We start from the raw sequence: 12,250 nt of genomic DNA on the forward strand, positions 1-12,250 counted from the left end.
TTCTGCCAGCTGAGTGGTATGGGAACTTGGAGTCAAAAACTGAACAGAGTTCTAGCAAATATATTTCTTGGATAACTGAGTTTCTAAATGAAGGTTTGCACCAACTGTGCTAAATGTTTATTTGTACAATCATTTGCTTAGTGCCTGGCTCTCTCCTAGACTGTAAGTTCTTTGAGGGTAGAAACTATGTGTTTCAATCACTGCACTATATTTACAACACCTAGAGCAGTGGCTCACAGAGTAGTAATGCAACAAGTATTTATTATTAATTTGATAAATGAATTATCAAATTAACAGGGAAATGATAGGTTCATGCTTGCCCTTTATCACAAGACGGCATAACATTTTAAATGGAATTTTCTAAAAATTCTAGCAAAATATCTTGACCATCACAGAAGGAAAAAAAAAACATTTTAAGTGTCAAAAACATATAAAACATAAAATCAGACTGGAAAGTTGGTTAACATAGTCATAGTTGTCTTTGGTTCTATAGCAATACAAAATCAATTTTTCCCTTCAAGACAAAAACTAACCTATGAGCCCTTTCTTTTAAAGAGTGAGAATTGCTGCTACTTTTTAAGATTGTGTTCCTGCCAGCCATTTGGGGAACAATTTATCTCTGATGTAAAGCACCTAGCAAAATGCCTGGTACATGGTATTCACTCAAATATGGCAGCTCTTATTCTGATTATCCCAGAACCACATCCCCATGTCCTGGTCTGAGAACCTCTTTGCCCTTTGCGGTTGACTGGGGCTTTGCCAAGGCTCCACTTCTCCTGCAGACTATGCTGATGATCTCATTTGTTCCTTCACACAATATTTAGGCTTTTTTTTTTTTTTCTTGTTTGTTTAGGATTTTGCACAATGTCAAATCCACCCTCAAATCCATAGAAGATTTACTAGGCTATTAGTCTTCATTTCTTTAGGTTGACGTATCCATTTAGTGATAAAACTAAAAGGCTGACAGTTTACATTAAATGAATTCCTGGGTTAAATAGAAAGCATAATGTATCCCTTAAGTTGGAACATATAAAACATTGTTATGAATCTTATAAAAATGAACACTGCATTTTCTAAATGGATGAGACATTTATGCAACATCCAGAACAACTAATGAAAAATGTACTTTCACCATGTCTGTATTTTCCTTGAATAAGTCAACTATTAAAAGACATGGTGCCATTATACTAGGAGAACAGAGGATTCCAGAATGTTCTGGCGGTTTTAAATCAGAACTCACTGATAATAGTTTTATTGAATTTTCCAATTATTTATTGAGTCTTTATTTCTAATAGCCTACAATGACAACAAAAAAGTATTGTTTTTAAGATATATTTCAAAAAACATTTTTAGTTGCTCATTTTATTTTATTTTAGGTGTATTTGTTTTGGATTTTCTCCCAGTCTTATTTAAAGTATAATTAATTGACAAATAAAAATTGTATATATTCCAATTGTACATTGTGAAATGATTACCACAATTAAATTAACTAACACATCCGTCATCACACTTAGTTACCATTTTGTTCATGTATGTGTGTATGTTTGTGTGTGGTGGAGAATACTTAAAATCTAATCTCTTTGTAAATTTCAAGTAAACAATACAGTATTAACTATAGTAATCATACTGCATATTAGATACCTAGAACCTTTCATCTCATAAGTAAAAGTTTTTACCCTTTGACCATCTCCCCATTTCCACCATCTTCCAGCCCCTTGTAACCACTGTTCTACTCTATACTTCTATAAATTTGACTTTTTAAAAAAGATTCCACATATGTGAGATCACACAGTATTTGTCTCTCTGTGCCTGACTTCTTTAACTTAGCACAATGTCCTCCAGATTTATCCATGTTGTCAGAAGTAGCAGAATTTCCTCCTTTTCTTATGGTTGAATAATATTTATCTGTGTCTGTGTGTATCACATTTTCTTTATCCATTCATCCACCAGTGGACATTTAGGTTGATTCCATATCTCGGCTATTGTGAATAATGTTTTAATGAACGTGGGAGTGCAGATATCTCTTCAATATATTGATTTTATTTCTTTTGGATATATACCCATAAGTAGAATTGCTGGATTGCATAGTAGTTCTGTTTTTAAATTTTTGAGAACTCTCTATACTATTTTCCATATTTGCTGTACCAGTTTACATTTCTATCAGCTGTGTGCAAGGGTTCCCTTTTATCTACATCCTTACCAACATTAGTCTCTTCTCTTTTTGATAATAGCCATCTTAATAAGTGTGAGGTAATATTTTGGTACTGATTTGCATTTTCCTGATGATTAGCGATGTTTAACTTTTCATATACCTGTTGGCTATTTTATGCTTTCTTTGGAAAAAATGTCTATTCAGGTCCTTTTCCTATTTTTTATTTAGGTTATTATTATTATTATTACTATTAAGTTGTATGTCAGCTGGTCATTTTAATCTTTACTGATAGGGCATTAAAAAATCACTGTAATGAGTGGTAAAAAAGTGTAATCTATAAAATCATGCAAAAAGTTTTCCAGATAATGTTATTTCAATATCCCTTCCACACATATTCTTCATAAGTTAACCAGGTTTAAAAATTGGAGGGAAAGGAGTTTCAGATGGGGAAAAAGAGAGTATGAAACTTCAGTATCTGTAAGGTATTTGATATAACTGGACGACTTAGAGTTCGAGGGTATCTAAAACCTGAACAAGTAGAGAGAGGCCAAATCATGAAATGTCTTGCAGGCCATGTTAGAGAAATTTGGAAATTTTCTTCAGGGAAACTGTTGGAGGGTTTTAGAGATGGGCAATAATCATGAGTTTCAGAAAGATCATTCTGGCAGCAGTATAGAAAATGGATTGATGACAGAGCCAACTGAGAGGCCATTGCAGCAATGCCAATGAAACTTGAGGTCGTGGTAGAGGGGATAGAGAGCAGTGGGTGGATCATAGAGAAATTTAGAAGGTAGAACCAAAGAGACTTGGTGATTTAGTGGATGTTTGTGTATGGAAACGGTTTAGTCAATGGAGTGTGAGAGAAAATGAGGAGTTGTGAATGACTTCCAGGAAAAGCTGAACGAGTCATTGCATCTTAATGAAAACTCTGTCTAGAAGCATTAAAATTAAGTATTAGTCAATGATGAGCAGGTACTATCTGTGTCAGAAAATAACAAAAATAAATTAGTATTTGCTAATGAATTTATAGAGATATCATAATCATAATTATCATCAAATAATTATATGTAATATGCTTTATAATTTATCAGAGCTATAATTAACATTACTGCAATTGATCCTGTGATATTTTCAATGTAACAAATCAGAAAACCAAATTACAGGTTAAATGCATCCTCAAGGTCTCTTAGCTGGAAACTAGAGTGCAATCCTAAAAGTCTAACATTCTAACACCAAGGTTCTGTTTGGTGGCATTCTCATCATTATAATTACCATCAATGATCAGTCTATTGAAAGTTTCCTTGTGCTAGAGACTCTGATCAGCAATATTTGCATCATTTCATCCTTACAATTAACCTAATGAAGTTTGTATTATTGTCTCTATTTTACAAATGAAGAAACTGAGATTCAGAGATTTTAAGTATGTCTTAAAATTTTAAGTATTAAGGTCACATAGCTATTAGATGGAAGAACTGATATCTGATTTCCAAAGTCCAATGCCACAAACAGTATATACAACTCATGCCAACCTACTCCAAATACCATCTATTAAGTATACTGTCATCATAGTTAATTGATAAATAGTATATAAGTGAGTGATATATTTACTGAATTCATTGTTTGGTTGTTAATTTGGGTTTTTGGTACACATTAACTGTAGGCCTTCATATAATCAATCATATTGAAAATGTGGTAATTAATTCCAATTGTTAAGGCCAAATAACTTATTTTGCTTTGATCTAGAAACTTGAATCATTATAAACATTCTCTGCATCTGTAACATGTAACTGTAAGATAATTACACTAGTTAGGATAAGCCAGGTTATGTTGTTATAACCAGCAATCTCCAAATCTCAGTGGCTTCAAATGATAAAGGTTTCTTTTTCATTCATATTACATATTCATTACAGGTCAGTGGGCAGTTCTGCTCCATGTTGTTCTGACTCAGTGATTAGGTTCCCACATCAGGAATGCTGTTGGTAACCACAGCCGGGGAGAGGGAGAGAACTGGAGGATCAGACACCAATCCTTAAATTTCAGGCAGAAGTGACGTATGTCACATCCACTCACATTTTATTTGCCAAAATATGCCATATTTTCTTGCCCAATTTTAAAGAGCAGAGAAATACAACCCTACCATGTGGTGGGACAGAGGAGAATTAGAAATAAGTCTACTCTAGAAATTCATAGCAATCTCAGATGTTAATCAATTTCACAATGGAATCATTTCCAAGATCAAATAAGTTGTGAAAACATTGAGTTAAAGTTAAAGAAATTTCCTGACTATAATTCTTCTCTGGGCTCTACTATATTAGTAAGCATTATTAATATCAAAGAAAGAGACTACTATCATGGAATCCTTTTTTTAAAAAAAAATATTCAAAGACCATCTGCAAAGACTCATGTTCTGAAGAAAACACTTTAAGAAACAGTACCATAAGACCTTTCTTATTAGAACTTGTTTGTGGAAGGATGAAAGGAAAGAAGAATGGAAGGAAAGGATGAAGGAAGGGAGGAAAGAAAAAGGCTACAGCAGTACAAATTTATGGATGGTTTTGAGATTAAGAGTTATACAGAAAAGTCATCCATAGTAGCTAGTCCCAACCAAAAATAACATTTTCTAATCCCTTGTTCATGACACTGTTAATTTATTATTTATTGAATTATATATTATGCTAGGTGCTGTACTTGTGTTAACTCATTCCACTTCACAATAACATTATAAAACACAGATTATTATCATCTCATAGATGGAGAAATTAAAACTTAGAGTGGAAAATTACATATTGTGTCTCCTATGTTGAAATTGTAACCCCCAAGGTGATGAAATTAGGAGAGCGGGTCTTTGGGAGGTGAATAGGTCATGAGGGCAGGACCCTCATGAATGGGATTGATGACCTTAGAGACCCGAGAGAGCCAGCTTGCCCCATCTTCTGTGTAAGGACACAGAAGTCCCAGTATCCGGACCATGCTGTCACCTTCCTTTTGGACTTCCCAGCCTCCAGAACTGTGAGAAATAAATTTCTCTTGTTATAAGCCACCCAGTCTCTGGTATTTTGTTAGAGCTACCTGAATGAAACCTGAAATAAGACACATAATAATTGCCACATAGATAGTAAACTGAGTTACAGACCAGATGAGGAAGCAAAATCACGTCCATCTCCAAATGAAAGGATTAAGTGCTCCTGTGAGATGTGCAAACAAGAAACTGTGGTTCGTCAAAAGATGGAAAGATTCCTTTTCAGTTGGTTATCCTTTCATGGACCTTGAGGTATGTGAAAAGAGTGATGTTTGGGTACCTGAGTGGAAAGCATTAAATGTCATATTGTTTGGATTGTCTTCTGGAGGTAATAGTGAGCCACTGAAGATTTGTGAGGTGGGAGTAACAATTGGACAATTATAGCAAGACTGATAATTTGAAGTGCAGGGAAGACTTTTAGCAATAACCCTCTCAATATACAAATGGGGAAAATAATGCCCCCAAATTTCAGGCTTCACATCTAGGGCTTTTATTATTGTCACGAGCCTTTTCATCTGGGTAGCTGAGTTGGCTGGCTGACTTGCCTCCATTAGGTCACAGAATGAGCTTAAGTATTGCCAGCCTTTCATCCCAAATTAAATGAGCCTTAATGAGGTATTAAGAGCTGGCAGAAGAGGGGACTACTTTGCACCTAGGGGGATCAAGTGTAGGTGATAGCAGGATCATGCCAGAGTCCGTCTGACATCCAAGGTCGGGATCATCCCTTGGCTGAATATCCCTGGGGTTGTGCAGAAGCCCGGTCCATAGCCACTGATCATAGATCTACTGTAGTGCTATGTTAAAACTGGCATTGTCAAGATAGGCAGTATAAATCTCCAAAGAAGGGAAAAAGTTCGGTAATACATGGCTTAATAGTTGTTGGTATTGTGGGTGTGGTAATACAGATGTCGCTCTGGAGTTGATAAAAGACACTGATTTTGACCATACAAAGATGGAGTAGCTTTGTCTGTTGACAGAACCATTTCTGTTTCTTTGGTCGCTTTCTTAGCAAATGACCCCCCTACCTCCCAGTTGAATAAGCCAGAAATCTAGGTATCATATTTGACATCTTTCTCTCCATTGCCCCGATACCCAGTCAGTACCAAGCCCTTCTATATTTTGAATACGCATATGTCCTATCCTCTCTGCCATGACCTTAAACAGGCCACCATCATATCTAAATTATTGAAACAGCTTTTTCTGTTTCTCCTTTCTCAAGTCTTGCCCTTCTTAATCCATTCTTCACACTACAGCCAAAGAAATGGAGAAAGCAAGACTCTTGGAAATGATTTTTATTTTTTAGAGCAAAAAATGCTTTCAATTAGAGAATAGATTATTTTGTTTTATTTTCCAGCTTCCCTACAGAAGAACAGTGATTTCACAAGAAGTAAAAATGATATGATCATGACCACAGACTTAGCACTTTTTTTCCAACCAGGAATCACAGACAAGGATTTCACAGAATCAACTAAATGATTATTTGTTCAACTTGCTAAAACCTGAGTCAACAGCTCTTTAAGATCTCAGACTCTGGGATTCTCAGTTTAAGTAAGACCTTTGCAAGAACTAGTGCTTTCAGAGGTTTTACCAAAAGAGAAATTTCATTATTTAGCTACTTGGGATATGGACTCAGCTTTCTATTAACATAGATATGTGTGTTGAGAAAAGTGTACCTAGGTCGTAGGTGGAAGATAACAAGATCCTAGTCAGATAAAATCTTCTGAATTTTGAAGTTATCTTTTTTAGTCTTCTGATGGTGAGAGGAGAAGCAGCTAATAATTATTAGCTGTGTTTTTTTTTTTTTTTTTTTTTTTTTTTGATGGAGTCTCGCTCTGTCGCCCAGGCTGGACTGCAGTGACGTGATCTCTGCTCACTGCAAGCTCTGCCTGCTGGGTTCACATCATTCTCCTGCCTCAGCCTCCCAAGTAGCTGGGACTATAGGTGCCCACCACCACGCCTGGCTAGCTTTTTGTATTTTTAGTAGAGACGGGGTTTCACTGTGTTAGCCAGGATAGTCTCCATCTCCGGCCCTCGTGATCCGCCCGTCTCGGCCTCCCAAAGTGCTGGGATTACAGGCGTGAGCCACTGCGCGGTGGCTCACACCTGGCTTATTAGCTGTTTATTGTAACATGTGGGATACACATTATCACATTAGCTCTATGAAGTAGTTACAATCATCAACACTATTTTACAGAGAAGGATGCTTTAAAAAACTTGCTTAAGAGTCTAGATCTGGTAAGTAACAGCCAGGTAACAGCATCTAGATCTGGTAACAGCCAGGTAACAGCAACGGCCAGGATTCAAACTCAGGACATAAGAACTTGCCTACTTAAGTGTGATATCCCATTGCTTTGACATTCATGTTAATTTCAATATTAAAAAACACCCTTGTGAGATGGGTCTTCCCATTCTAGAGATATGGTTATTGAGGTTCAAAAAGTTTTGTTGTTGTTGTGTTTTTTTTTTTTTTTTTTTTTTTTTTAGAGACAGGATTTCACCATCACCCAGGCTGGAGTACTGTCATGGCTCATTGTAACCTTGAACTCCTGGGCTCAAGTGTGCCATTGTGCCTGAGCAATTTTTAAATTTTCTGTAGAGATGGGGGTCTTGCTATGTTGCCCAGGCTGGTCTTGAACCCCTGACCTCAAGTGATCTGCCTGTGTTGGCCTCCCAAAGTGCTGGGGTTACTGCTGTTGGCCACCAGGCTTTGCCCCAACTCAAAAAGTTTAAAACTTGCCTATGTCACTCAGTAAGTAGCAAGGCTGAGATTAAAACTCCTTCTTGGCAACTTTCAAAGTCCGTGAGTTTTCCATAATGCCTTCCAAGAGGGCATCTGTTTTTATCATCTCACAGATGCGTTGACGGTATTCAGGAGTGACTGGATAGCTGGCAATAATCATAAAACCACATTTTCAAAACTTTACTGTGTAACCCTATGTGCTTAGCAAATATTGTAAAAATGAGGTTCTGACCAATAAAATGTCAGGAAAGTTAGTATAAATTGGTCAAGAGGGTGACAGTCACTCCAGAATTTGATTTGACCATACTTACCATATCAGATTCTCGTTCAGTCCTCAGCAAAATGAAGGGCTCCATTTTCACTCTGTTTCTATTCTCTGTCCTATTTGCCATCTCAGAAGTGAGGAGCAAGGAGTCTGTGAGACTCTGTGGGGCAGAATATATACGGACAGTCATCTACATCTGTGCCAGCTCTAGGTGGAGAAGGCATCTGGAGGGGATCCCTCAAGCTCAGCAAGGTAACAGTAACTCATGTGTCTCCTTTATTTTCCTTTCACGTGTCTCTTAGTTTTTCAAGCTGTGTTTTAAACCATTATTTTATTAAGTGTTTCTCTAAGTACTGTTGAGGCATTTTTTTATGTCAATTTAAGGGATTAATTATCAAAATATACTGAATTTGGCTTGGGGAGGTGATGAGCATGCTACCTTTCAGAAAATAAGGACTTCCTTTTTTAGTCCCCTGCTTGAAATCATTTGATTGCATGACCACTTCAATGAGCTCAGCATCTGTGGAAGGTACTATGGAGGCTACAGCAAAGCATGTGATTTCAAGGAGCATGTTGAAGTAGCAAGACTTTCACACATGAGTAATTATATAGTATAATAAGTTAGAATTCAGGCAGTTGTTAAATATGGATGCAAGGAAAGAAGCTGACCTTAATTGAGCACGTTTAAGTCCCAGGAAGTTACATGTGCAACATTTCATTCAGCTTTCTGATAAGGATCCTGTGAAGCAAGCAAAATTACCACCATTTATCATTTTACCAAGAAGAAAATTCTTTCTCTCAGCTAGTGAAAATGTGGCTAGGTAGCAAACTGGGTCTATCTGGCTTCAAGAGCCAAGGTCTTTACTAATTCCATACTGAGTCTCAGGTGGGAAAGAGAAGGTGGTGGGCTTTTGTAGTAAGTGACAGCATCATGGAGGTGGTGGTTGTTGACAGAGGCCCTGAAGGATTTGGGGATTATGAAAGGTGGTGGGGAAGCAGGGTGGGAATTCTAGTAGTAGGAATTGCCTGATCAGGATTTTGAAGGTAGAAATGAGCCAAATGTCTTTCAGAAACGGGGAAGTGACTGACTTCACTCTATTTCTTTATTATTCAATTCAACTAACTTAAAAGTTTGATTGAAATTCTTTCTGTTAATTATATATTAAAGTATGAGGTAGAATTTATTTAAAATCCTATTTTTAAATTTTTATTTATTTATTTGATTAGAGACAGAGTCTTGCTCGCTCACCCAGGCTGGCACAACTATACCTCACTGAAGCCTCAAATCCCTGTATTCAAGTGACCCTCCCACCTCAGCCTCCTGAGTAGGTAGGACTACAGGTGTGTGCCACCACATCTGGCTAATTTTAAAATCTTTTGTAGAGATGGGGTCTTGCAATGTTGTCCAGGCTGGTCTCAAACTCCTGGCCTCAAGCAGTCTTCCGTCTCGGCCTCCCAAAGCACTGGGATTACAGGCATAAGGCACTGGGCATGGCTGAAAATCCTATTTTAAAAATTATTTTTTAATTGATAAAAATTATATATATTTATTGTGTACAACATATTGTTTTGAAATGTGCATACATACAATATACATGTATGTATAGCTAAATCAAGCTAATTAACATATGCGTTACCTCACATACTTATGTTTTTGTGATGAGGATACTTAAAATCTACTCTTTTAGCAATTTCAGGAATACAATGCATTGTTATTAACTATAGTCACCATGTTGTACAATAGACTTCTTGAACTTATTACTCCTAACTGAAATTCTGTACTGTTGACCATCTCTTCCCCCACCATCCCCCTTACCCTCTGATAACCATCATTCTCCGCCATACATTTTTGAGTTTGACGTTTTTAGATTCCACATATAAGTGAGATCATGTGGTGTTTGTCTTTCTGTGCTTTGCTTAAGAGTCTATTTTAATAATTGATTGTATTTGCTATGTTTTATTCTAAAAAGTTAAAAAGGAAGCATGTTGTGACCATATATATGATTGTTAAGGTTTCAGTTTAATTTAAAATGATGTTGGTAATGAAAACATTTTAGAAAATGTCCTAAACTGTTCATATTTGGGCTATTGTATTGAAAAAGCATGCATTTTCCATTTTCACTACCACTTTAATATTGAGGTTCGTATGACTAGATGCTAACAAAAATTATATGGGTTTTTAACCTTAAGAGAGTAAGCATAATTTACAGGATTTACAACAATCTCCGGAATAACGAAAGTGCATTATAAAAAATACATTTGGGATATCTCTGAAACACATAGGGCAGTGGAATGGATGTCTGTGAGGCTAGCTCTGTTGGACATCACTGAAATCATACTACTACTTACTAAATCTCAGATTTTCAGAGTGTTTTCCCATGCATTATTTATCTGATCAATTCTGGTTTACCAACCAGCATCCATTCACTTAATTTTTCATGGTGCCTGCTGGTGTGCTAAGGCACTGACAAGTCATTTGAACTAAATAAAAGTGAGAGAAGCTTATATGTGAACTTTGGAAACAACACTTAGGGAAAAACTGAATTTCACTTTTTATTTTCAGATATAGAGGTTTAAGTCTCCATTTCCTTCTTTACTGATCAAGATTGCAGGGCATACACAAGGTTGTTTTTTTGTTTATGTGTTTTTTGTTTATAGCACATAACTAATAACTTTGGAAGTTGCTGGTCATCCAGCAGAGGTAGCGAGTAAAAGAAGTCAAGTCCTGACCAGCTGAGAGACACTGGCTGTCACTCCTCCTCTTTGCGCTCAAGTTTCTGCCTCCGTAAAATGAAGAGAGTGGAGATGACTGTGCTCTCCCCAAAATGTCTAATCTCTCTGAAACCAGACCAACATTTAAAAAAATTATGTGTAGGATTCTATTTCATTTCAGGGATCCAGTTCATTTCCCCAACAGTGTAATATGGTTGCTGCCTTCTTTGTAGGAGCTGTCTAAGGATGTATTATTTTTTTCTCTTCCATACAGCTGAGATAGGAAACTCCTTCCAGCTCCCAAATAAACGTGAGTTTTCTGAGGAAAATCCAGCGCAAGACCTTCCGAAGGTGGATGCCTCAGGCGAAGACCGTCTTTGGGGTGGACAGACGCCTACTGAAGAGCTTTGGAAGTCAAAGAAGCATTCAGTGATGTCAAGACAAGATTTACAAACTTTGTGTTGCACTGATGGCTGCTCCATGACTGATTTGAGTGCTCTTTGCTAAGACAAGAGCAAATACCCAATGGGTGGCAGAGCTTTATCACATGTTTAATTACAGTGTTTTACTCCCTGGTAGAACACTAATATTGTGTTATTAAAATGATAGCTTTTGGGTAGGCAAAACTTCTTTTCTAAAAGGTATAGCTGAGTGGTTGAAACCACAGTGATCTATATTTTCTCCCTTTGCCAAGGTTAGTGAACTGTTCTTTTCAAATTCTACTAATGCTTTGAAATTTCAAATGCTGTGCAAAATTGCAATAAAAATGCTATACATCAAGCTCACTGTGCTGTTTTCTTTTTAAAAAATTGTAAACAACTTTTAAACAGTAAACAGAAAATGCTGGTGATTGGAAAATCTAAAAATATACATAAAAAATAAACATCAACTATTATCTCATCATCCAGAAATAACTATTCATTCTTAATGTTTGAGTTACTGTGTATTGTTACTGAAAACTTAAACATTGATTCATAGTGTAAACCAAAAAGTATCTGAGACAGCTCTCAATCAATTTAGAAGTTTATGTTCCCAAGGTTAAGGATGTGCACCCAGGATACAGGTCTGTGCCTTTCTCCAAAGATGACTTTGAGGGCTTCAATATTTAAAGGGGAAAGGGTGGATATTGGGAAAGAGGAATAACTGTTTTTTTTTGAGACGGAGTCTTGCTCTGTCACCAGGCTGGAGTGCCGTGGCGCAATCTCGACTCACTGCAACCTCCACCTCCCAGGTTCAAGTGATTCTCCTGCCCCAGCCTCTCAGGTAGCTGGGACTACAGGAGTGCACCACCACACCCAGCTAATTTTTGCATTTTTAGTACAGACGGGGTTTCACCATAATGGCCAGGATGGTGTAGATCTC

General features: G+C 36.9%; 1 protein-coding gene across 1 annotated transcript; it reads left to right on the top strand.

The window, feature by feature from the left end:
• Positions 1–8,198: 8,198 nt before the first annotated feature.
• Positions 8,199–11,668, top strand: INSL5 (insulin like 5). Its single transcript, XM_005543121.4, has 2 exons — positions 8,199–8,428; positions 11,163–11,668. The coding sequence occupies exons 1-2, from the start codon at positions 8,254–8,256 to the stop codon at positions 11,393–11,395; spliced, it is 408 nt and encodes a 135-aa protein (XP_005543178.1). The 5' UTR covers positions 8,199–8,253; the 3' UTR covers positions 11,396–11,668.
• Positions 11,669–12,250: the final 582 nt, after the last annotated feature.

This window comes from Macaca fascicularis, chromosome 1 (assembly GCF_037993035.2).
Source record: "Macaca fascicularis isolate 582-1 chromosome 1, T2T-MFA8v1.1".
Classification (NCBI taxonomy): Eukaryota; Metazoa; Chordata; class Mammalia; order Primates; family Cercopithecidae; genus Macaca; species Macaca fascicularis.